Genomic DNA, 26,522 nt, shown 5'->3' on the forward strand with positions numbered 1-26,522 from the left:
TATTTTATATGAATAATATTAACGTAGGCAGGCTACTCTGTTTTTACCAGGCAAAACCGGAGAAAATTAAACAAGCTCTTTCTGGTCACTCATCTGGATATGTGAGCCCGCCTTTGTGCACCAATGCTGATGACTGGTCATTGGTCAACAGTCAAGACACGCAACTTTTTAGTTCTGAAGCACAGATTAGATGTTTCTGAAACAAGAATTTGGTGCAATGCCGTAGGCCTATGGTAGTGACCATTTCCAATAAGCAAAGGTATAAATATAAAATACAAATGCTAGGCTACAGTGCCTTCAGAAAGTATTCATACCCCTTGACTTCTTCCACATTTCGTTGTGTTACAGCCTGAATTCAAAACGGATTACACGCAATACCCCATGATGACAAAGTGAAAAATTGTTTTTAGAAATGTTAGCAAATGTATTGAAAATGAAATACAGAAATCTCATTTACATAACTATTTACACCCCATGAGTCAATATATTAGAATCCCCTTTTGCAGCGATTACAGCTGTGAGTCTTTCTGGGTAAGTCTCGAAGACCTTTGCACACCTGGATTGTACAATATTTGCACATTATTCTTTAAAAGATTCTTCAAGCTCTGTCAAGTTGGTTGTTGATCATTGCTAGACAGCTATTTTTAAGTTTTACCATAGATTTTCATGCCGATTTAAGTCAAAACTGTAACTATAGCCTTGTCTTGGTAAACTACTCCAGTGTATATTTGGCAGCCACCACACCATGCTTGAAAATATGAAGTGGTACTCAGAGAGGTGTTGTGCTGGATTTGCACCAAACATAAGGCTTTGTCTTCAAGACAAAGTTAATTTCTTTGCCACATTATTATTTCTTTTTCTTTAGTGCCTTATTGCAAACAGGATGCATGTTTTGGAATATTTATATTCTTTACAGGCTCCCTTCTTTTCAAATCTGTTATTTAGGTAAGTATTGTGTGGAGTAACTACAATGTTGTTAATCCATCCTCAGTTTTCTCCTATCACAGCCATTAAACTCTGGAACTGTTTTAAAGTCACCACTGGCCTCATGGTGAAATCCCTAAGCGGTTTCCTTCCTCTCCGGCAACTGAGTTAGATAATTGTATGTGTGGGGTACAGAGATGAGGTAGTCATTCAAAGATCATGTTAAACACTATTATTGCACACATGCAACCTATTATGTGACTTGTTAAGCACATTTTTACTCCTAAACTGATTGAGACTTGCCTAACAAAGGAGTTGAATACTTATTGACTCAAGATATTTCAGCTTTTCATTTTTTATTAAAATATCTAAAAACATATTTCCACTTTGACATTATGGGGTATTGCGCGTAGGCCAGTGACACAAAATCTCAATTTAGTCCATTTTACATTCAGGCTGTAAAACAACAAAATGAGGAGGAAGTCAAGGGGTGTGAACACTTTCTGAAGGCACTGTATTTGTATGTAGCCTAGAGACAGTATTGCACTTGCAAAAAAACAGATTGAAACACACACACTCGGCTCCACCCCCAAAACCTTCTCACTGCGCTAGCTCATCCGACCTGTGTTGATTGACAGTTGGTCCAATCAGAGGGCCAAGTGTGTGTGTCAGTAGCCAATCTATTGTTTTGCAAGTGCAGTGCTGTCAATGGCTGCGTAGAGAGTAGCCTAATCCATGGAGACTGTGCCACAAAATGAGTGACAAAACGTTACAGATAATTTCTAGTCATCAGTCTCAAGTCAAAGTCCCGAATATTGAGGCTCCAAGTCGAGTCTCAAGTCACCAAGTCATGTGACTCGAGTCCACACCTCTGGACGCACATTCTATTCATTCTATTTCTATGGCAGCACATGCAGTCAGCGAAAAAGAGAAAATGTGCGTACATTTTTATTTATTTTTAATAATAATAATAATAATAATAATAATAATATTTTTTTTAAAAATGCTATTCAAATGGTTATTACGGAGACCGCGGTCATTTGGCTGGCCAATTACTGTCATCCAAAATTCTATGACCGTCACAACCCTATTTGGAACAATCGGTTGACTGTATTTGACCTAACAGAACAGCATGCAAACTGGGAATCTAACAGCCGGGAGGAGGAACTGCGCTGCTTGAGTGACATGGGGCGGGGCTTGGTGTGTGAGCGAAGCAGCCGCAAGAGGGGAAGAAAAACGGAGTAAACTATAAAAGCTGACGTTACACGCGGCTGAGATGCATTTCTAAATACTGCATGCGATATGGATCTCTTGCGATAAGAATATTACATATTGTCAATATTGCGATTTCGATATGTGAACATCATTAAATTGTGCAGTTCCAACACATCACTCCCAATATGATCCCCTTTTACCGAAACACAGGAGGATCATGAACGGGCATGTACAACACATCTCGCCGCGCCCCAGAACGCTCTTCTTTGTTAGAAAGGAGTCTTCTCTGGAAGAGGAGCAGCGGATGCTGCGAGCGCTGTGACTGACCACAGTCTGGTAGAGGGTGCCAAGACCAACAGAGGGAGATTTACTGTATAAAGCCCAGCCAGATGCCTCAGAGCAGAGACAGATACCATGATTGGAGTGTGGCACCCATCATACTCACCAGACCTGCTGGGTTTCAAATAGTATTTGTGGAGCAAACCCTGTTCATCTTGCACTCCAGGTAGGTTCAATTATATGCTCAAATATTTAAAATACTATTTGAACGAAGCAGGTCTGGTACTCACCTGAGACAAAAACAGACACATTAATATATCAATCTATCACAAATCCACAGGCCTGCTCTTCCCCCTCCCTCTCGGAGAGTAAACACTGACAGTGGAAAGTAGTCCCCTCTCAGGAGTCCATTCAAGTTCAAGTTTTATTGTCACATGCACAAGTACAGTGAAATGCTTAACTTGCAAGCTTTACCCAGCAGTGCACTAATCCACATCAAAATAGTATAATATATACAGTGGGGAGAACAAGTATTTGATACACTGCCGATTTTGCAGGTTTTCCTACTTACAAAGCATGTAGAAGTCTGTCATTTTTATCATATGTACACTTCAACTGAGAGAGACGGAATCTAAAACAAAAATCCAGAAAATCACATTGTATGATTTTTAAGTAATTAATTTGCATTTTATTGCATGACATAAGTATTTGATCACCTACCAACCACTAAGAAGTCCGGCTCTCACAGACCTGTTAGTTTTTCTTTAAGAAGCCCTCCTGTTCTCCACTCATTACCTGTATTAACTGCACCCGTTTGAACTCGTTACCTGTATAAAAGACACCTGTCCACACACAATCAAACAGACTCCAACCTCTCCACAATGGCCAAGACCAGAGAGCTGTGTAAGGACATCAGGGATACAATTGTAGACCTGCACAAGGCTGGGATGGGCTACAGGACAATAGGCAAGCAGCTTGGTGAGAAGGCAACAACTGTTGGTGCAATTATTAGAAAATGGAAGAAGTTCAAGATGACGGTCAATCACCCTCGGTCTGGGGCTCCATGCAAGATCTCACCTCGTGGGGCATCAATGATCATGAGGAAGGTGAGGGATCAGCCCTGAACTACACGGCAGGACCTGGTCAATGACCTGAAGAGAGCTGGGACCACAGTTTCAAAGAAAACCATTAGTAACACACTACGCTGTCATGGATTAAAATCCTGTAGCGCACGCAAGGTCCCCCTGCTCAAGCCAGCGCATGTCCAGGCCCGTCTGAAGTTTGCCAATGACCATCTGGATGATCCAGAGGAGGAATGGGAGAAGGTCATGTGGTCTGATGAGACAAAAATAGAGCTTTTTGGTCTAAACGCCACTCGCCGTGTTTGGAGGAAGAAGAAGGATGAGTACAACCCCAAGAACCCCAACCATGAAGCATGGAGGTGGAAACATCATTCTTTAGGGATGCTTTTCTGCAAAGGGGACAGGACGACTGCACCGTATTGAGGGGAGGATGGATGGGGCCATGTATCGCGAGATCTTGGCCAACAACCTCCTTCCCTCAGTAAGAGCATTGAAGATGGGTCGTGGCTGGGTCTTCCAGCATGACAACGACCCGAAACACACAGCCAGGGCAACTAAGGAGTGGCTCCGTAAGAAGCATCTCAAGGTCCTGGAGTGACCTAGCCAGTCTCCAGGCCTGACCCAAATAGAACATCTTTGGAGGGAGCTGAAAGTCTGTATTGCCCAGCGACAGCCCCGAAACCTGAAGGATCTGGAGAAGGTCTGTATGGAGGAGTGGGCCAAAATCCCTGCTGCAGTGTGTGCAAACCTGGTCAAGACCTACAGGAAACATATGATCTCTGTAATTGCAAACAAAGGTTGCTGTACCAAATATTAAGTTCTGCTTTTCTGATGTATCAAATACTTATGTCTAATCTCTAATCAAGCGCCGTCCACAGGGTATGGCATGGTGTTGCAAAATGGAGTGATAGCCTTCCTTCTTCAAGATCCCTTTTACCCTGTACAAATCTCCCACTTTACCACCATCAAAGCACCCCCAGACCATCACATTGCCTCCACCATGCTTGACAGATGGCATCAAGCACTCCTCCAGCATCTTTTCATTTGGTCTGCGTCTCACAAATGTTCTTCTTTGTGATCAGAACACCTCAAACTTCAATTAGTCGGTGCATAACACTTTTTTCCAATCTTCCTCTGTCCAGTGTCTGTGTTCTTTTGCCCATCTTAATCTTTTATTTTTATTGGCCAGTCTGAGATATGGCTTTTTCTTTGCAACTCTGCCTAGAAGGTCAACATCCCGGAGTCGCCTCTTCATTGTTGACGTTCAGACTGGTGTTTTGCGGGTACTATTTAATGAAGCTGCCAGTTGAGGACCTGTAAGGCGTCTGTTTCTCAAACTAGACACACTAATGTATTTGTCCTCTTGCTCAGTTGTGCAACAGGGTCTCCCACTCCTCTTTCTATTCTGGTTAGAGCCAGTTTGCGCTGTTCTGTGAAGGGAGTAGTACACAGCATTGTAAGAGATCTTCAGTTTCTTGGCAATTTCTCACATGGAATAGCCTTCATTTCTCAGAACAAGAATAGACTGATACCAGATACTCAACTAGTCTCAAGAAGGCCAGTTTTATTGCTTCTTTAATCAGCACAACAGTTTTCAGCTGAGCTAACATAATTGCAAAAGGGTTTTCTAATGATCAATTAGCCTTTTAAAATGATAAACTTGGATTAGCAAACACAACGTGCCATTGGAACACAGGACTGATGGTTGCTGATAATGGGCCTCTGTACGCCTATGTAGATATTCCATTTTTTTTTTTATCAGCCGTTTCCAGCTACAATAGCCATTTACAACATTAACAATGTCTACACTGTATTTCTGATCAATTTGATGTTATTTAATGGACAAAAAAAAGCTTTTCCTTCAAAAACAAGGAAATTTCTATGTGACCCCAAACTTTTGAACGGTAATGTGTATGTATGTATGTATGTATGTATGTATGTATGTATGTATATACATTGAGGGAAAAAAGTATTTGATCCCCTGCTGATTTTGCACATTTGCCCACTGACAAAGAAATGATCAGTCTATAATTTTAATGGTAGGTTTATTTGAACAGTGAGAGACAGAATAACAACAACAAAATCCAGAAAAACGCATGTCAAAAATGTTATAAATTGATTTGCATTTTAATGAGGGAAATAAGTATTTGACCCCTCTGCAAAACATGACTTAGTACTTGTTGGCAAAACCCTTGTTGGAAATCACAGAGGTCAGACGTTTCTTGTAGTTGGCCACCAGGTTTGCACACCATCTCAGGAGGGATTTTGTCCCACTCCTCTTTACTGATCTTCTCCAAGTCATTAAGTTTTCGAGGCTGACGTTTGGCAACTCGAACATTCAGCTCCCTCCACATATTTTCTATGGGATTAAGGTCTGGAGACTGGCTAGGCCACTCCAGGACATGAATGTGCTTCTTCTTGAGCCACTCCTTTGTTGCCTTGGCCGTGTGTTTTGGGTCATTGTCATGCTGGAATACCCATCCACGACCCATTTTCAATGCCCTGGCTGAGGGAAGGAGGTTCTCAACCAAGATTTGACGGTACATAGCCCCGTCCATCGTCCCTTTGATGCGGTGAAGTTGTCCTGTCCCCTTAGCAGAAAAACACCCCCAAAGCATAATGTTTCCACCTCCATGTTTGACGGTGGGGATGGTGTCCTTGGGGTCATAGGCAGCATTCCTCCTCCTTCAAACACGGCGAGTTGAGTTGATGCCAAAGAGCTCGATTTTGGTCTCATCTGACCACAACACTTTCACCCAGTTCTCCTCTGAATCATTCAGATGTTCTTTGGCAAACTTCAGACGGCCCTGTATATGTGGTTTCTTGAGCAGGGGAACCTTGCGGGCGCTGCAGGATTTCAGTCCTTCACGGCGTAGTGTGTTACCAATTGTTTTCTTGGTGACTATGGTCCAAGCTGCCTTGAGATCATTGACAAGATCCTCCCGTGTAGTTCTGGGCTGATTCCTCACTGTTCTCATGATCATTGTAACTCCACGAGGTGAGATCTTGCATGGAGCCCCAGGCAGAGGGAGATTGACAGTTCTTTTGTGTTTCTTCCATTTGTGAATAATCGCACCAACTGTTGTCACCTTCTCACCAAGCTGCTTGGCGATGGTCTTGTAGCCCATTCCAGCCTTGTGTAGGTCTACAATCTTGTCCCTGACATCCTTGGAGAGCTCTTTGGTCTTGGCCATGGTGGAGTGTTTGGAATCTGATTGATTGATTGCTTCTGTGGACAGGTGTCTTTTATACAGGTAACACACTGAGATTAGGAGCACTCCCTTTAAGAGTGTGCTCCTAATCTCAGCTCTTTACCTGTATAAAAGACACGTGGGAGCCAGAAATCTTTCTGATTGAGAGGGGGTCAAATACTTATTTCCCGCATTAAAATGCAAATCAATTTATAACATTTTTGACATGTGTTTTTCTGGATGTTTTTGTTATTCTGTCTCTCACTGTTCAAATAAACCTACCATTAAAATTATAGACTGATCATTTCTTTGTCAGTGGGCAAATGTACAAAATCAGCAGGGGATCAAATACTTTTTTCCCTCACTGTATAACACAAGAAATAAGAGGAAGATATATACAGGGTCAGTGCCAATAACACATTTCCAATGTGCAGGGATACTGTAGTATTTGAGGTAGATATGCACATACAGGCGGGGATTAGGAGAATGTGACTGGTAGCTGGATAAATAATAGAGACTGAAACATTCCTTTCTCTAGCACCCTGATCTGAGGAGCCATAGAGCTCCAACAGCACCATTTACACAGCTGTGGCTTTTCATCTTCTTCCAAGCAATACAGTTTGGTTTAAGAGTCCAGATCCAGGGGTTGAACCTGTGACCTGTAGCGACTTATGGGGGCTGAGGCACCACCCAGAATACAGCCATGTCATAAAAGACAGCAGAGTTTAGAATACGTTTTCAAAACATGCGTTGAGCCCACAAAATAAAAAGCAAATACTGTAAACACTTCCCACCTGACGTTTGGGGAGAACGTAAAGTTACTCACTTTGCTCAGGTGCAAATGTTTAGTGAATCTGGCGTTAAGTGATCTGTTATACTGCATTGCAAATTACATCTTAGTGACACGCCATAGGAGTTAATTCCTCTAGTGAAATAACCTTGTCTCACAAAGGGCTGAAATCCTAACTTGAAGTCCACCACAAGCAACTAGAATATCATTAAAATCCCTCCGATTACGTATACACCGAGTGTACAAAACATTAGGAACACCTGCTCTTTCCATGACAGACTGACCAGGGGAATCCAGGTGAAAGCTATGATCCCTTATTGACGTCACTTATTAAATCCACTTAAAATCAGTGTAGATGAAGGGGAGGAGACAGGTTAAAGAAGGATTTTTAAGCCTTGAGACGGATTGTGTATGTGTGCCATTCAGAGGGTGAATGGGCAAGACAAAATATGTAAGTGCCTTTGAACGGGGTATGGTAGTAGGTGCCAGGCGCACCGGTTTGAGTGTTCAAGAACTGCAACACTGCTGGGTTTTTCACACTCAACAGTTTCCCGTGTGTATCAACAATCGTCCACCACCCAAATGACATCCAGCCAACTTGACACAACTGTGGGAAGCATTGAAGTCAACATGGGCCAGCATCCCTGTTGAATACATTCGACACCTTGTCGAGTCCATACTCTATTCTGAAGGCAAAAGGGGGTGCAACTCAATATTAGGAAGGCGTTCCTAATGTTTGTACACTCAGTATACACACTTATTAAAAGTTATTGGCAACCTGCCCAGAGCTCTATCAAACAAATAATGTACAGTAGGAGAGCAGATATCATGAATATGATGATAACAATGCCCTTTGGTAGCCAAGGTAATCACAACTGCATACATGTATCTACAAAGAGGTAGTCATAACAGCCATTTGTAGTACAATTAGATATATCTAGAGAAAAGGGAGAGTGTGATGGCGCCAGGACAGCGTCGTTCCCTCACGACGCCAGGACAGCGGAGTCACTCACCACCTTCCGGAGACATTTGAAACCCCACCTCTTTAAGGAATACCTGGGATAGGATAAAGTAATCCTTCTACCCCCCCAAAAAAAACATAAAAAAATTAAATTAAATAAACACATTGTAAAGTGGTTATCCCACTGGCTATAAGGTGAATGCACCTATTTGTAAGTCGCTCTGGATAAGAGCGTCTGCTAAATGACGTAAATGTAAATGATGGTGTGGATTGATATAAATACAGTGCCTTTGGAAAATATTCAGACCCCTTGACTTTTTCCACATTTTGTTAGGTTACAGCCTTATTCTAAAATTCATTAAATTGTTTGTTTTCCTCATCAATCTACACACAAAAGCCCATAATGACAAAGCAAAAACAGGTTTTTAGTTTTTTTTTCTAATTTATAAAAAATATAAAATAAACTGAAGTATCACATTTACATAAGTAATCAGACCCTTTACTCAGTACTTTGTTGAAGCACCTTTGTCAGCGATTACAGCCTTGAGTCTTCTGGGGTATTTCTCGCATTGTTCTCTGCAGATCCTCTCAAACTCTATTAGCGTTGCTGCACAGCTATTTTCAGGTCTCTCCAGAGATGTTCGATTGGGTTCAAATCCGGGCTCTGGCTGAGCCACTCAAGGACATTCAGAGACTTGCCCCGAAGCCATTCCTGCATTGTCTTGGCTGTGTGCTTAGGGTCGTTGTCCTGTTGGAAGGTGAACCTTCGCCCCAGTATGAGGTCCTGAGCGCTCTGGAGCAGGTTTTCATCAAGGATCTCTCTGTACTTTGCTCTGTTCATCTTTCCCTCGATCCTGACTAGTCTCCCAGTCCCTGCCGCTGAAAAACATCCCCACAGATGATGCTGCCACATCCGTGCTTCACCATAGGGATGGTGCAGGTTTCCTCCAGACGTGACACTTGGCATTCAGGCCAAAGAGTTCAATATTGGTTTCACCAGAACAGAGAACCTAGTTTCTCACGGTCTGAGAGTCTCCAAGCGGTGCCTTTTACTGAGGAGTGGCTTCTGTCTGGCCACTCTACCATAAAGGCCTGATTGGTGGAGTGCTTCAGAGATGGTTGTCCATCTGGAAGGTTCTCCCATCTCCACAGAGGAACTCTGGAGCTCTGTCAGAGTGACCATTGGGTTCTTGGTCACCTCCCTGACCAAGGCCCTTCTTCCCCGATTGCTCAGTTTGGCTGGGCGGCCAGCTCTAGGAAGAGTCTTGGTGGTTCCAAACTTCTTCCATTTAAGAATGATGGAGGCCACTGTGTTCTTGATGACCTTCAATGCTACATAAATGGTTTGGTACCCTTCCCCAGATCTGTGCCTCGACACACTCCTGTCTCGGAGCACTACGGACAATTCCATCGACCTCATGGCTTGGTTTTTGCTCTGACATGCACTGTCAACTGTGTGACCTTATATAGACAGGTGTGTACCTTTCCAAATCATGTCCAATCAATTGAATTTACCACAGGTGGAGTCCAATCAAGTTCTAGAAATATCTCAAGGATGATCAATGGAATACCCCATAATCACTTTGTCATTATGGGGTATTGTGTTTAGATAGCTGAGGAATTTTTGTTATTTAATCCATTTTAGATTAAGGTTGTAAATTTGGAAAAAGTCAAGGGGTCTGAATACTTTCCGAAGGCACTGTACACTATTCTGCTTCCTATCCATCCTTTAACTACGCTATTATGCTTCCTGTCTGTCCTTTAACTACAGTATTGTGCTTCCTGTCTGTCCTTTAACTACACTATTCTGCTTCCTGTCTGTCCTAGGGGCAGTAACCTCAGATCCTTACCGTGACATGAAAGACATGGAAGTAGCCTACATGCCCTGTTGGCCACAGTGTTTGATGTGTACAGAGAGGTTCTGTAGCAGCAGTGATTAACCCTCTGCCCACTGAAGCAGCACAATGGACTTAAGAGAAGCTCTGAGAAGAGATCTGACCCCCTTTTCTGTGTCACGTTTCACTGCATATTTCAGAGAGACTCTCCTCTCTGCAGCACGCGAGTCTTGAGGTGCGTCCGGGCCCTGGTCAAAAGTAGTGCGCTACATAGGGAATACGGTGTCATTTGGGATGGAGTCTTGGAGTACCACTCATCAAATACACCCAGATGGTGCCGAGAGAGAGCTGTAGGTTTCCAGCAGCAACACCTGCAGTGCTTTGGGGGTTATTTATTACACGACAGGCATGGGGGGTTGGGAGGGAGATCCTTGTATTTTAAGTATTTCTAAGAGGCAAGACCGGCCCCAAACACAGCAGGCACGGGAGGAGAGTGGCTTCTATTGTATCTATAGTTAAAGGAGAGAGTGGAGAAACAACAATCCTGAGGGAGTATGGGTCTTTATCCTGGTCAGGTTCAGTCAGGTTTCAGGGGGGTTGGGAGGGGATGCTGGAGTTGAGGTGTTTCAGGGGCCTAGCAAGGGAGAGGGGAGGGAGACATGGGGTAAGGGACAAAACGATCTAACACACACACACACACGTACGCCAATATGTTAGGCACGTGTGTGCTCACTGCTCAGCTCCGTAGTTTACATGTTGGGCTGTCAGATTGACTACTAATGGCTGTGTGTTCAATTTACAACAAATAAAGCGCTAATTGACTCCACAGCTGTGCCAAAATGTTTAATGAACTGCTGCTTCAGCCTTGTAGAACCTTGCTCAAATTATGTTCCAATCAAAAACATTTCTGTGAATGTGCCAGATTTAGCCAGTCAACTAATTTTCAAATGTAGTCCCTAGGCAGGTAGCTAAAACCCAAACTGCTACCTCTCTGCTTATGGGTTACTGGATCTTACTGTACCCCTTATGCCTCTGGCACCACCTTACAGATGGTATTTAGTGCATCTGTAGTCTTTTTAATAGAGCTTGGGACTGTAAGGTTCTATCTGCATTTTTGTCCAAATTCAGTTACTGACATGGACTTGTTCTGTTCAATGTTCTCTACCTATGTAGTACTCTAAATAACCCAATTCATGTTGTTAAGTTCAAAGGAATACGAGATCAAAATTGTTGACACCATTCAAACCAATGAGTGTTCTGAACTTTAAAGCCAATTATTTACTTTAGTTTATTTAGTAAATATTTTCTTAACTCTATTTTCTTATAACTGCATTGTTGTTAAGGGCTTGTACGTAAGCATTTCACAGTAAGGTCTACACCTGTTGTATTCGGCGCATGTGACAAATAGGTCCCGTGTAGCTCAGTTGGTAGAGCATGGCGTTTGCTACGCCAGGGTTGTGGGTTCGATTCCCACGGGGGGCCAGTATGAAAAATTTATGCACTCACTAACTGTAAGTCACTCTGGATAAATGACTAAAATGTAAATATAAATACAATTTGATCTCAGAATCATCTTTTTGCAGATAGATACTTCGAGAGCTTGGTTCTAAGGAACTAACTTGAAGGGCTGAGGAGGAGAATGGGAGAAGCTGTAGGATAAAATATGGCTCTACATTTTGACACGTCAAGCAATAAAACCAAAGTGCTTGCGTGTGCTAAATGTTTTGCAAACATTGGACTAATTACAGGCTAGGATAACAATTTTTTTACAAATAGGCTAATCATGTCAGAGAGGGATTGGAAGTCGGCCAGATGCTCTCATTTCAATAAGGCACAGTCACGGTCGTGCCAGGCACAGGGGCACCCACAGGCGCACACACGCACGCACGCACGTGCGCGCACACACACACACAAGTTCCCATTTACTGTTTCAGTCCTCCATCTCTACCCAGCTTCTACAAGACTCTGAGGCTGCCGATTTATGGGGAGAAAGGGTTTGCGGTCTGGAAAACAAAGCCACGCTATTCCTGGCATTTGGTGCTATTGTTACTGAGAACCTGCTGTAGATGTGACAGAGTAGAAGACTTCAACGTCTAGGTTTACTGAGGCAGGCCTCGTCAAAGGCAGCCGATAGCTTTCACACACAGACTTTGATGCACAGAAAGAAGCAAAGAAAGTTTACCATTGCCTCAATTAACATCTTTTAACTCTCGCTCGCCCTCTCTTTCACACACACACACACACACACACACACACACACACACACACATAAACAGTTGGTAATCACCATTTCATACTTTACTGTAAGTGATACAGTACAGAGACTAATTCTATCCATACAGTACCCATCTGTCTACACTTCATTATCCTGACAGACTCAGCACAGGCCTCAGAAGACACCAAGGTAAGACTGCATGAGAATACAGAGAAATACATAGACCGTTAGTCTCAAGAGCACAGATCAGCCGACCCAACACACACAAACACACCACAGTGTGGCCCCCATAAGAGGGTACTGGCCCCATCGTTGCTCCTGTCAGACCTACTAACTTAGAGGCAGATGAATGCCCCTGACCTGACCCCATTTCTACAGGCCACTCACAAAGTCACAAAGAACAGGGCTGTCCTTGCACAGTCATAAGAGGTTATTTCAATGTGTGCTCAGTATCACAAGGTCAACCCTGTCCAACCCCTAGCCCCATACCCTCTAGGAACTTACCATTAGTTCCGTACATAAATATTATGAAAATTCCCTCTATCCTATCAGAGGGTAAGGTGGAACCTTGTGTTTAACATCTCCACACACCCCACCCGAATCACCCCTACCAACTCAAGTCTTCCATTCATGCAAAGTCCCGTAATGCCGAGACACTGGAAGCAGCGGAAGGTAAGACCAGGGTTTCATTCAAAGAGAGGATGATACAGGTTGGCAAAGTCAAGTATCTTTGTATTTAAAATTGCAGTAAAACATTTCTGGTTTAAAAAAAAGGTTACTACTACGGTACAACCGCAGAGCTGGGCCCACTCCTGTCTCTCTGCACAGCTGTCTTTTATGGAGTAAGCAGGAATCAATCACCTTGCAGGAAGGAGTCCCGGCCTGGTCCTGGCATGCCTTTTGGCCAAGTGACACAGTAATCACATCGAACGGAGGGAGGGAAGGAGGGTAGAGTCAAGGAGAGGGAAGATGGACAAGGCCACAGAGAGGAGGAGCTGCTTCCCCTGCCTCATGTAGTCCTGGCTGCTACACTGGTCTCTAGGCTAACCCGATCCCCTCGGCCACCTGTAAGTCTGCTCTCTAACCCCTGACCCCTACAGCCTACTGTGGGTCTGCTCTCTAACCCCTGACCCCTACAGCCACCTGTGGGTCTGCTCTCTAACCCCTGACCCCTACAGCCTACTGTGGGTCTGCTCTCTAACCCCTGACCCCCACAGCCTACTGTGGGTCTGCTCTCTAACCCCTGACCCCTACAGCCACCTGTGGGTCTGCTCTCTAACCCCTGACCCCTACAGCCTACTGTGGGTCTGCTCTCTAACCCCTGACCCCCACAGCCTACTGTGGGTCTGCTCTCTAACCCCTGACCCCTACAGCCTACTGTGGGTCTGCTCTCTAACCCCTGACCCCCACAGCCTACTGTGGGTCTGCTCTCTAACCCCTGACCCCCACAGCCTACTGTAGGTCTGCTCTCTAACCCCTGACCCCTACAGCCTACTGTGGGTCTGCTCTCTAACCCCTGACCCCTACAGCATACTGTGGGTCTGCTCTCTAACCCCTGACCCCCACAGCCTACTGTAGGTCTGCTCTCTAACCCCTGACCCCCACAGCCTACTGTGGGTCTGCTCTCTAACCCCTGACCCCTACAGCCTACTGTGGGTCTGCTCTCTAACCCCTGACCCCTACAGCATACTGTGGGTCTGCTCTCTAACCCCTGACCCCTACAGCCTACTGTGGGTCTGCTCTCTAACCCCTGACCCCCACAGCCTCCAGTAAGTCCTCCTGTAGGTCTAACCCCAGAGGAGGTCAAGTATGCTGGTGTCATTCACCCTTTCTCAATAGTCAAAAACATCTGTCCTCTCCTTTATTACACTCATCTCAAAAGAACTGGAGGGCAGATTTTCAGATATTTGAGAAAAAGCCTCAGTCTCACCTGCGAACACTCATTCATCAATACTACTAGTACCTATTTAATGTTCAATACCGACATGGGAGAGTTCTGCCCAAATAGGGGTGTCAGATCTACAGGCTGATACCTACTGCTCCGTTCTACTGATATGGTGGTGCAGTATTGTATCAAAAACAACAAGATTCACTTCCAGATGACTTACAAACCTCGCTGCTTTGATGAAAAGGCTGGCAGATTTTAAATGCTTTGAGCTAGAAAAGAGAACCCATCCAGAACACCGTGCCAATTTATTTCCTCTTTATTAAAGCCCAATGCCTTTCAGCAGTTCATCAGTCTGGATCCTACTACAGTTCAATCCAAACCAGCTTGCTCTTCCCAAAACAACACATCTTAGAAAATTAACTTTTATCAGCACGGCGTAACAGATCTAAACTGTGCACAATGCTGTTTAAAGGCATTTAACTGGAGGGGAATGGGACTCAGTACAGAGCAGGCATAACCATCTGTGTGTTTAGGAGACCAGTGCTGGTACACAGAATGTTTTTACAACACTGTTTAGTGTTTATACTCTGTGATTCAGTAGCCATGCCAGAGAAGTGTGGGAGAGGACTATCATTCTGAATCATTAGGAACTCATTATAGAATGAGAACCATGCACAGAAAGGAGAGGTGTGTGTATGTGTGTGAGTGTGTGTGTGTGAGAGAGCGACAGAGCGTACTGGACTGTTAATATTTAATTACTCCCCCCCCTCCCATCCCAGTTAACATGCTACCCCAAGGGCCTGCTTATGGTCCGACAGACAAACAACAAATGGCCATTTTGTATTCGCCTCGGCTCTGCTGAATAAATGAAACAAGGCACTTTAACTGGGTATAACCCACACAGTATTTGGGAATACACAAAGCACTGAGCGAGGCCTCTGTTACAAAGCGCTCTCTGTGGTTTGGTGGAACAGCTGTTAGCTTGGGGATGAGCAAGGGGGCCTGGGCCAACATCCAGCAGGTCTCGACTCAAAATGCACAGATGCTGCTTGGACTGGACCTGATGTTCTGGGAATCTAATAGGACAGCCTGTTTAGTATGTCACTCAGTTAGTTATATGGCCAGCTAGCAACCCTGCCTGCTGACCAGCATAATATACATCTAGGGCATGGGCTTCAAGCTAGACCCTCAAGATGGAGAAAATGTGACATCATTTGTGGTTGACATCAGCGCATGCATCTTTAAATCAAAAGCGTACATTAATGCTCTGGGGAAGAAAACTAATGAAAGAAAGATCAGGGGAATGTTGGTGGTTGGAGTAGTGTAGTTCTGTTAAGAATGGAACACAGAATGGATATTTCAGCTCTGGTTCTGATACTAGAAATGTATTCCTGAATCCTGCACACACCCACCACAACTCTCCTGAGTTCTAGAGCACTCAGTGTTAAAGCCAAGAGAACACAGGTCAGAGAAAGATAAGATAGTAAAACATGAACCTTGCATCAACATGAAAGCACAAGCCAACTTAGCCACACCCTGAATAACCACACATGTAAGTCTCTTGGGAGGTTTGTTGAAGGTTTCTTTCTGCACATACAGTGAGGGAAAAAAGTATTTGATCCCCTGCTGATTTTGTACGTTTGCCCACTGACAAAGAAATGATCAGTCTATAATTTTAATGGTAGGTTTATTTGAACAGTGAGAGACAGAATAACAACAAAAAAATCCAGAAAACGCATGTCAAAAATGTTATAAATTGATTTGCATTTTAATGAGGGAAATAAGTATTTGACCCCTCTGCAAAACATGACTTAGTACTTGGTGGCAAAACCCTTGTTGGCAATCACAGAGGTCAGACGTTTCTTGAAGTTGGCCACCAGGTTTGCACACATCTCAGGAGGGATTTTGTCCCACTCCTCTTTGCAGATCTTCTCCAAGTCATTAAGGTTTTGAGGCTGACATTTGGCAACTCGAACCTTCAGCTCCCTCCACAGATTTTCTATGGGATTAAGGTCTGGAGACTGGCTAGGACACTCCAGGACCTTAATGTGCTTCTTCTTGAGCCACTCCTTTGTTGCCTTGGCCGTGTGTTTGTGGTTGATGCGGTGAAGTTGTCTTGTCCCCTTAGCAGAAAAACACCCCCAAAGCATAATGTTTCCACCTCCATGTTTGACGGTGGGGATGGTGTTCTTGGGGTCATAGGCAGCATTCCTCCTCCTACAAACACGGCGAGTTGAGTTGATGCCAAAGAGCTCGATTTTGGTCTCATCTGACCACAACACTTTCACCCAGTTCTCCTCTGAATCATTCAGATGTTCATTGGCAAACTTCAGATGGCCCTGTATATGTGCTTTCTTGAGCAGGGGAACCTTGCGGGCGCTGCAGGATTTCAGTCCTTCACGGCGTAGTGTGTTACCAATTGTTTTCTTGGTGACTATGGTCCCAGCTGCCTTGAGATCATTGACAAGATCCTCCCGTGTAGTTCTGGGCTGATTCCTCACCGTTCTCATGATCCTTACAACTCCACGAGGTGAGATCTTGCATGGAGACCCAGGCCGAGGGAGATTGACAGTTCTTTTGTGTTTCTTCCATTTGCGAATAATCGCACCAACTGTTGTCACTTTCTCACCAAGCTGCTTGGCGATGGTCTTGTAGCCCATTCCAGCCTTGTGTAGGTCTACAATCTTTTCCCTTACATCCTTGGAGAGCTCTTTGGTCTTGGCCATGGTGGAGAGTTTGGAATCTGATTGATTGATTGCTTCTGTGGACAGGTGTCTTTTATACAGGTAACAAGCTGAGATTAGGAGCACTCCCTTTAAGAGTGTGCTCCTAATCTCAGCTCGTTACCTGTATAAAAGACACCTGGGAGCCAGAAATCTTTCTGATTGAGAGGGGGTCAAATACTTATTTCCCTCATTAAAATGCAAATACATTTATAACATTTTTGACATGCGTTTTTCTGGATTTTGTTGTTGTTATTCTGTCTCTCACTGTTCAAATAAACCTACCATTAAAATTATAGACTGATCATTTCTTTGTCAGTGGGCAAACGTACAAAATCAGCAGGGGATCAAATACTTTTTCCCCTCACTGTATATCAAGTACTGCATGAAGCACTACTGTTTTTTTTTGTTTTTTACAGAACATAGAACATAGAAATTAAATGAAGCACTACTGTTTGTCAGGATACTAATTTCCTTTGTACACATGCACACATACCCGAGCAGAGGATGCCTTTGTGTCGGGCGCAGGAGAAGTCGTCACACTCGCAGAAGGTCCCGTAGATCTTCCCGAACTCTGACTCGTAGCAGAGGCACTGGTTACAGCTGCACTCCCCTCTCCCACCACAGATCTGCTTCCCCTCCGCCTCCCTGCAGGCAGTCAGGTACATGCTGCCAGCCTCGCCCTCCTGGCACTCACAGCGGGCACCCAGGTAGCCCGGGTCACAGCGGCAGATACCACAGGTGTACTGTCCGATGGAGCTGCAGTGGGTACTGTTAGCCTGGGTCTGGTTGGTGCAGCCACAGTCACAGCGGTAGTCCACAGACACCTCCAGACGATCCTTGAAGCCCACGGGCTTGATGGTGAAGCTCTGCTGGGTACCTGGGGTGGGGCAGCCTCTGGCGTCTACACTCACATTGAAGGACACCTGGAAGAAAGAAGAATAGTACAACAGGGTCAGTATATGGACTGGACTAGAGAAAAAAAAGTTGCCACAATTTGAGAACATTTCTCAATCAAGGAGTTGGGCTTTACAAAAACCAATGTCATAGTGACTATTAGTCATAAGTGGATTTTTAAATGGCCTCCATGACCTGGAACCATTAGATTTACACAATCTTCCTCCATATGACACAGAACCTATTCTGCTCTCATTAGGCTTGGCTGGGACAGGACTGTGTACTACACATGACCTACAAGCTGTGTTTATACATGTGGACTTAATTAACTCAGACACACACCGAGACAGAGACACACAACGAGACAGAGAGAGAGCGGGGAAGAGAGAGATAAAGAGATAAGAGTTCAGGCGGATAGAGTTCAGAGAAGAGAGAAAGAGAGGGCGGATAGAGTTCAGAGGAGAGTTGATGTGGCTGAGTCAGTTGATTAATCATCCAATTGAAGCAGATGACACAGACAGGACAGGACCTCCACCCATTTGATTGCTCTGAGGAAGGAAGTCTGAACAAGAGAGAAACGCCACCCTCGCTTTAGCATGGCCTGTCTCAACATGAACTATTACTGTGCAGTGTTAGTCTCTCTGTAGCTCAACTGCCACTGCAGTTGTGTGTGTGTGTGTGTGTGTGTGTGTGTGTGCGTGTGTGCGTATCTGGATGAGGATGAGGCAGAATGTTATTCTTTGTGATTTCACTGCATTTAGATGGGATACTGGCGTAAATTCCCCCAGTTAAACTGATGTTACCATAAATCTACAAAACTACAGTATACATATCAGTTTCATAATCACCTTCCATGAAACAAAATTAAAATAAATAAAAAACTGAGAAATTCTGAACAAAGAAAACATAAGCATCGACTTCAATAACATAGCTCTGGATAAGTATGGTACCTTTAATCACAAAAGTTCAGCAAGGAGGAAAGCTAATCTACACAATATGACCAACAATATGGCCAACAATATGGCCAACAATATGACCAACAATATGACCAACAATATGACCAACAATATGACCAACAATATGACCAACAATATGAGAGTAAAGTATGCAGCACTAGAGGAAGTCCAAAGACTTGCCTGATAAGGTTCACTCAAGTTGTGGTCCTCTGTAGCTCAGCTGGTAGAGCACGGCGCTTGTAACGCCAGGGTAGTGGGTTCGATCCCCGGGACCACCCATACACAAAAATGTATGCACACATGACCGTAAGTCGCTTTGGATAAAAGCGTCTGCTAAATGGCATATTATATTATTATTATTATAAGTTTCAAGTTTTAATTTCACATGCGCAAGTACAGTGAAATGCCTTTCTTGCAAACTCAAAACCCAACAACGCAAAAAATCAATAACAAAAATTAAAAAAGAAGAAAGAAGAAATGTGAAGAACACAATAAGTAAGTAAGCATACTATACACAGGGTCATGTTCCAATACCATATTTACAATGTGCAGGAATACTGGAGTAGGATATGTATAGGGGTAAGGTGAGTGGGCAACAGGATATAAGATAAACAGAGTAGCAGCAGCTTGTATGTGAGTGTGTGTGTGTAGAGTCAGTATAAATGTATGTGCATATTATGTGTGAGTGAGCAGATGATGGTGTGAGTGTGTAGGGCCCTGTGAGTGTGTAGGGCCCTGTGAGTGTGGAGGGCCCTGTGAGTGTGCAGGGCCCTGTGAGTGTGCAGAGCCCTGTGAGTGTGCAGGGCCCTGTGAGTGTGTAGGGCCCTGTGAGTGTGTAGGGCCCTGTGAGTGTGCAGGGCCCTGTGAGTGTGCAGAGCCCTGTGAGTGTGCAGGGCCCTGTGAGTGTGCAGGGCCCTGTGAGTGTGCATAGACAGTGCAGAAATACAAATAAAAGGTAAATAAAGATACTAGGTTAACTCAGATAGTCTGTGTTGCTATTTAGTTAGTTCATTATCAATGTTATTGCTTGGGGATGGAAGCTGTTCAAGAGCCTGTTGGTGTCAGACTTGATGCACCGGTACCGCTTGCCTTGCGGAAGCAGAGAGAACAGTCTATGGCTTGGGTGGTTGGAGTCTAACGATTTTCTGGGCCTTCCTACCATACCGCCTGATATAGAGGTCCTGGATGGCAGGGAGCTCGGCCCCAGTGATGTGCTAGGCTGTCTGCACCACCCTCTGTAACACCATGCGATCGAGGGTGGTGCTATTGCCATACCAGGCAGTGATGCTTTAACCGACAGGTTGAAAAAGTTTGGCATGGGTCCTCAAATCCTCAAAAATAGCTATAAATCCTTCACGACTGTGCACGTTTGTTTGGACCATTTTAAGTCTTTATTGATTTGGACACCGAGGAACTTGAAGCTCCCGACCTGCTCCTCTACAGCCCAGTCAATGTGAATGGGAGCGTGATAGCTTGATCCCCCCCGGTGATCAGGCCATACCACCGCCGTGTCATCAGCAAACTTGATGTTGTTGGAGTCGTGTGTTTGCCATGCAGTCGTGGTGAACAGGGAGTACAGGAGGGGACTAAGCACACACCCGTGGGGCCCCTGTGTTGAGGGTCAGCGTGGCTGAGGTGATGTTGCTCGAACCTCAACCACCTGGGGTCGGTCTGTCAGGAAGTCCAGGATCCAGTTGCAGAGGGAGGTGTTCAGACCCAGAGTCCTAAGCTTGGTGACGAGCTTGGAGGGGACAATGGTGTTGAACGCTGAGCTGTAGCCAATGAATAGCATTCTCACATAGGTATTCCTCTTATCTAGGTGGGTGAGGGCAATGTGGAGAGCAATTGAGATTACATCATCTATGGATCTGTTGGGGCAGTATGCAAATTGGAGTGGGACTAGGGTGTCTGGGATGGTGGAGGTAGTGTGTGCCATAACCAGCCTCTCAAAGCACTTCATGATTACAGAAGTGAGTGCTACAGGGCAGTAGTCATTGTGGAATGAATCCCTTAGAGTTCTTGGGGACAGGAATGATGGTGGTCATCTTAAAACGTGGGGATTACAGACTGGGATAAGGAGAGGTTGAAAATGACCGTGAATATGCCTGCCAGCTGTTCTGCGCATGCTCTGAGAACGCCCCCTCGAATACCATGGGCCCGCGGCCTTGCGGGTGTTGACCTGATTAAAGATCTTTCTCACGTTAGCCTCGGAGAGCGAGATCACCCAATCCTCTAGGTCGGTGACGGCCCTCACACCTGGCACGATGTTGTTGTCAAAGCGTGCATACGGTTGGGTCTTCCTTTGTAATCCGTAATGGACTGTAGCCCCTGCCACATGCGGCGGGCGTCTGAGCCTGTGTAATATGATTCCACCTTATTCCTATAATGTCCTTTTTCTCGTTTGAATACACTGCCGAGGTCGTAGCGGGACTTCTTGTACTTATTCCTGTCCTCGGCCGTAGCCTCTGGGTTGTATACGATAGCTCTGTGTGCGGTAGCCCTGTGCTTTAGTTTTTGCGGCATCCTCTGTGTTAATCCAGGGCTTTTGATTGGGGAAGCAGTGAACCCTCACCATGGGGACAACGTTGCCAATACATTTTCTAATGAAGCCGGTGACGGAGGTGGTTTGCTCATCAATGTTATCGGCGGAGTTTCTAAACATATTCCAATCAGCGCTAGGAAAGCAGTCCTGTAGAATAATCTCAGATTCTGGTGACCATTTCTCAACGGAGCGAGTCACGGGTACTTCCTGTTTGAGTTTCTGCTTGTAAATAGGAAGCAGGAGTACGGAGTCATGATCTGATTTGCCGAATGGCGGACAAGGGAGGGTCTTGTATGCTTGCTTGTGGGTAGAATAACAGTGGTCTAGGACTTTATCGCCCCTAGTGGCATTTGAGACGTGTTGATGGAAGTTGGGCATCACGTGTCTTAGTGACGCAGAATTAAAATTGCCGGCAACTAGAAAGGCAGCCTCTGGATGTAGGTTTTCTTTCTTGTTTATAGCCTTGTACAGTTTGTTAAGTGCCAGCTTGTTATTTTTCTTGTCCTGAGGTGGAATGTATACACAGTCACGATAACAACTGAAAACTCCCTCGGGAGGTAGAAGAGTCGGCATTTGACCATCAGGTATTCCAAGATGGGTAAACAGTGGGTCGACACTTCCACCGCGCTGGAGTTAGCACACCAGTTGGTGTTGATGTAGAGGAAAACCCCTGCCCCTCTTGATTTCCCAGACTCCACTGTCCTGTCCGCCCGGTGTCCCAAGAGCCATGCTTCAGAAAAGCAAAGAACATTGCAGTTTCGAGAGTCCCGTTGGTAGCAAATCTGCGATCAGAGGTTATCCAGCTTATTATCGAGTGACTGTACACTGGCCACTAGAATGGAGGGAAGAGGTGGCCGGTTTTCCCGTCGCCTTAATCTCACCAGGATCCCCCCTTGCCTCTAACGCCGGCTTTTCCTCTTAGGTCGAATTACAGAGAGAGCCCAGGGCAGATGAGTTGAAGTAGAAGCTGGAATTGGGGTAAGCAACTGCCAATCTGATGTTCAAAAATTATTGTCAGTTGTAAGAAATAATAGCGGATACATTTCGTGAAAATAAAGTAAAAATAACTATAAAATAATCACAAAATAGCAAAGTTGGGTCGGAGCTTGCAAAATGGTAGCCATACAGTACGGCACCATCTTTGGGAGCCACTCTTCCACATCCCAGTGGTTCCAGATAAGGGAAGAAGCACCACACCTGTCTGCAGGAGGCCTGTGTGCTCTCTGGCCGTGTGGAGCCCTGAGGGGTAGTGGGAGGTGGGGATGTGAGGGGTTGGGGGAGGTGCCACATTCTCTGCTTTGAAGTTCAGCTCCCAGCAAAGACTCTGACACCCACAGCCCCTTGGACTGCAGCCCCAAAGCCAAACACTCGGACGTTAGGGCTGTGTTGATGTTGGCATCAGCTCCACACGCAACGCACAGATCTGAGTCTTCTGGGGAGAGAGGGAGAGAGCAGAGCTCTGTCACTCAGAATACAGGATCTCATCTCTCTCCATCTGGGTTTCCTTGGCTATATCTTCTTTCTCCCCTTCCTCCAACCCTGAGACCTGGCTGTAGACTACTATGTTATTAGATGCCATAGGAGTGTACAGACACGTCTCGGGGTTAGCCTTCCTCGTTCAATGAGAAGCGAACATCAACAGGCTTAGTGATGAAGAGGTCAGAGACCATGCTGAGAGAGCCTCTGTGTGTCCTAAAAGACTGAACAATATTGTACACTTCGAAGGCGGAGGAAAGACTAATACAAAACTGCTGCATGATAATAAGCAATGTGTGTTGGAGTGGCTTTGTGGAGGAGTAAACAGTCAAGACATCATCACCCTGCAACATCTTTCCAAACCAAACCTAGGTGGTCAATATCCTAAGCTACCAAGGAAACACGAGTCATGGAAGAAAGACAAATCAACAAAACGACTGTCTTCCACATGCACCAACATCACAACATTCATGGCTGAAGAACCATGACAGCAGAATTGTGGGACGTTCCTCCTGGGCAGTCCTCTACCTCGTCCACTACAGCGTAACACATAAGGCCTGTCAGCCAGTCCCTCTACCTCGTCCACTACAGCGTAACACATAAGGCCTGTCAGCCAGTCCCTCTACCTCGTCCACTACAGCGTAACACATAAGGCCTGTCAGCCAGTCCCTCTACCTCGTCCACTACAGCGTAACACATAAGGCCTGTCAGCCAGTCCCTCTACCTCGTCCACTACAGCGTAACACATAAGGCCTGTCAGCCAGTCCCTCTACCTCGTTCACTACAGCGTAACACATAAGGCCTGTCAGCCAGTCCCTCTACCTCGTCCACTACAGCGTAACACATAAGGCCTGTCAGCCAGTCCCTCTACCTCATCCACTACAGCGTAACACATAAGGCCTGTCAGCCAATCCCTCTACCTCGTCCACTACAGCGTAACACATAAGGCCTGTCAGCCAGTCCCTCTACCTCGTCCACTACAGCGTAACACATAAGGCCTGTCAGCCAGTCCCTCTACCTCGTCCACTACAGCGTAACACATAAGGCCTGTCAGCCAGTCCCTCTACCTCATCCACTACAGCGTAACACATAAGGCCTGTCAGCCAGTCCCTCTACCTCGTCCACTACAGCGTAACACATAAGGCCTGTCAGCCAGTCCCTCTACCTCGTCCACTACAGCGTAACACATAAGGCCTGTCAGCCAATCCCTCTACCTCGTCCACTACAGCGTAACACATAAGGCCTGTCAGCCAGTCCCTCTACCTCGTCCACTACAGCGTAACACATAAGGCCTGTCAGCCAGTCCCTCTACCTCGTCCACTACAGCGTAACACATAAGGCCTGTCAGCCAGTCCCTCTACCTCGTCCACTACAGCGTAACACATAAGGCCTGTCAGCCAGTCCCTCTACCTCGTCCACTACAGCGTAACACATAAGGCCTGTCAGCCAGTCCCTCTACCTCGTCCACTACAGCGTAACACATAAGGCCTGTCAGCCAGTCCCTCTACCTCGTCCACTACAGCGTAACACATAAGGCCTGTCAGCCAGTCCCTCTACCTCGTCCACTACAGCGTAACACATAAGGCCTGTCAGCCAGTCCCTCTACCTCATCCACTACAGCGTAACACATAAGGCCTGTCAGCCAATCCCTCTACCTCGTCCACTACAGCGTAACACATAAGGCCTGTCAGCCAGTCCCTCTACCTCATCCACTACAGCGTAACACATAAGGCCTGTCAGCCAGTCCCTCTACCTCGTCCACTACAGCGTAACACATAAGGCCTGTCAGCCAGTCCCTCTACCTCGTCCACTACAGCGTAACACATAAGGCCTGTCAGCCAGTCCCTCTACCTCGTCCACTACAGCGTAACACATAAGGCCTGTCAGCCAGTCCCTCTACCTCGTCCACTACAGCGTAACACATAAGGCCTGTCAGCCAGTCCCTCTACCTCGTCCACTACAGCGTAACACATAAGGCCTGTCAGCCAGTCCCTCTACCTCGTCCACTACAGCGTAACACATAAGGCCTGTCAGCCAGTCCCTCTACCTCGTCCACTACAGCGTAACACATAAGGCCTGTCAGCCAGTCCCTCTACCTCGTCCACTACAGCGTAACACATAAGGCCTGTCAGCCAATCCCTCTACCTCGTCCACTACAGCGTAACACATAAGGCCTGTCAGCCAGTCCCTCTACCTCGTCCACTACAGCGTAACACATAAGGCCTGTCAGCCAGTCCCTCTACCTCGTCCACTACAGCGTAACACATAAGGCCTGTCAGCCAGTCCCTCTACCTCGTCCACTACAGCGTAACACATAAGGCCTGTCAGCCAGTCCCTCTACCTCATCCACTACAGCGTAACACATAAGGCCTGTCAGCCAATCCCTCTACCTCGTCCACTACAGCGTAACACATAAGGCCTGTCAGCCAGTCCCTCTACCTCGTCCACTACAGCGTAACACATAAGGCCTGTCAGCCAGTCCCTCTACCTCGTCCACTACAGCGTAACACATAAGGCCTGTCAGCCAGTCCCTCTACCTCGTCCACTACAGCGTAACACATAAGGCCTGTCAGCCAGTCCCTCTACCTCGTCCACTACAGCGTAACACATAAGGCCTGTCAGCCAATCCCTCTACCTCGTCCACTACAGCGTAACACATAAGGCCTGTCAGCCAGTCCCTCTACCTCGTCCACTACAGCGTAACACATAAGGCCTGTCAGCCAGTCCCTCTACCTCGTCCACTACAGCGTAACACATAAGGCCTGTCAGCCAGTCCCTCTACCTCGTCCACTACAGCGTAACACATAAGGCCTGTCAGCCAGTCCCTCTACCTCGTCCACTACAGCGTAACACATAAGGCCTGTCAGCCAGTCCCTCTACCTCGTCCACTACAGCGTAACACATAAGGCCTGTCAGCCAGTCCCTCTACCTCGTCCACTACAGCTAGTCCTCTTCCTAACGAGGTAATGAGATTTAGGGGACATGTGAGTCACGAGGAACCCAGCTCGTTCAACCACGTGGCTTGTTAAGAAAACTAGTAGCTATAAGATAAAGCTGCTGGAGTAAAAAGGCGGGGAACGAAATCACAGGACATCAATGCTGTGATGGGGAGAGAGGGCTGGAATAGAGGGAGCAGCATATTAGTGTAGCGGAAGCTGTGTGTGTGCTTGTGTGCATGAGCAAAAGTTGATACAGCGGTGATGCGCTGGCTGCCAAAACACACTCATTTTAAGAAGATGTTGTAAACGGTAGCCCAGCAGGACATACTACTCTCAACTTTGACAATGACATTTGATAGTACTCTGAATTTGAAGACAAAATTATCTGTGGTAAATTCTATTTGATTCTTCTGACCCTGAAGAGGCTGTCTTTACATTTGAGAGATCATTGTTACCATGGAGAAATAATTATGATAGTATTCTTGTGACAACCCACATTTAAAATACCCCAAAACTAAGCAAAGCAGAAAATGTCCTACGATATGCGATTAAAATGCCTCTAGACTGTGCATTTGTCTCCTTCAATGTGGCATTCAACAACATACTCCC

The 26,522-nt window shown here is 45.8% G+C and overlaps 1 protein-coding gene across 3 annotated transcripts in view; it reads right to left on the minus strand.

Annotated features, from left to right (window-relative positions):
- The window catches only part of LOC121554961 (integrin beta-5), an 89,092-nt gene that overhangs the window by 50,555 nt on the left and 12,015 nt on the right, over window positions 1-26,522 (minus strand). For all 3 annotated transcript variants that reach the window (XM_041868694.2, XM_041868695.2, XM_041868693.2), the window contains one exon: window positions 17,600-18,029. In XM_041868694.2, coding sequence (XP_041724628.2) covers window positions 17,600-18,029 — 430 coding nt within the window. The remainder of the gene's footprint in view (window positions 1-17,599; window positions 18,030-26,522) is intronic.

This window comes from Coregonus clupeaformis, chromosome 40, assembly GCF_020615455.1.
Source record: "Coregonus clupeaformis isolate EN_2021a chromosome 40, ASM2061545v1, whole genome shotgun sequence".
Classification (NCBI taxonomy): Eukaryota; Metazoa; Chordata; class Actinopteri; order Salmoniformes; family Salmonidae; genus Coregonus; species Coregonus clupeaformis.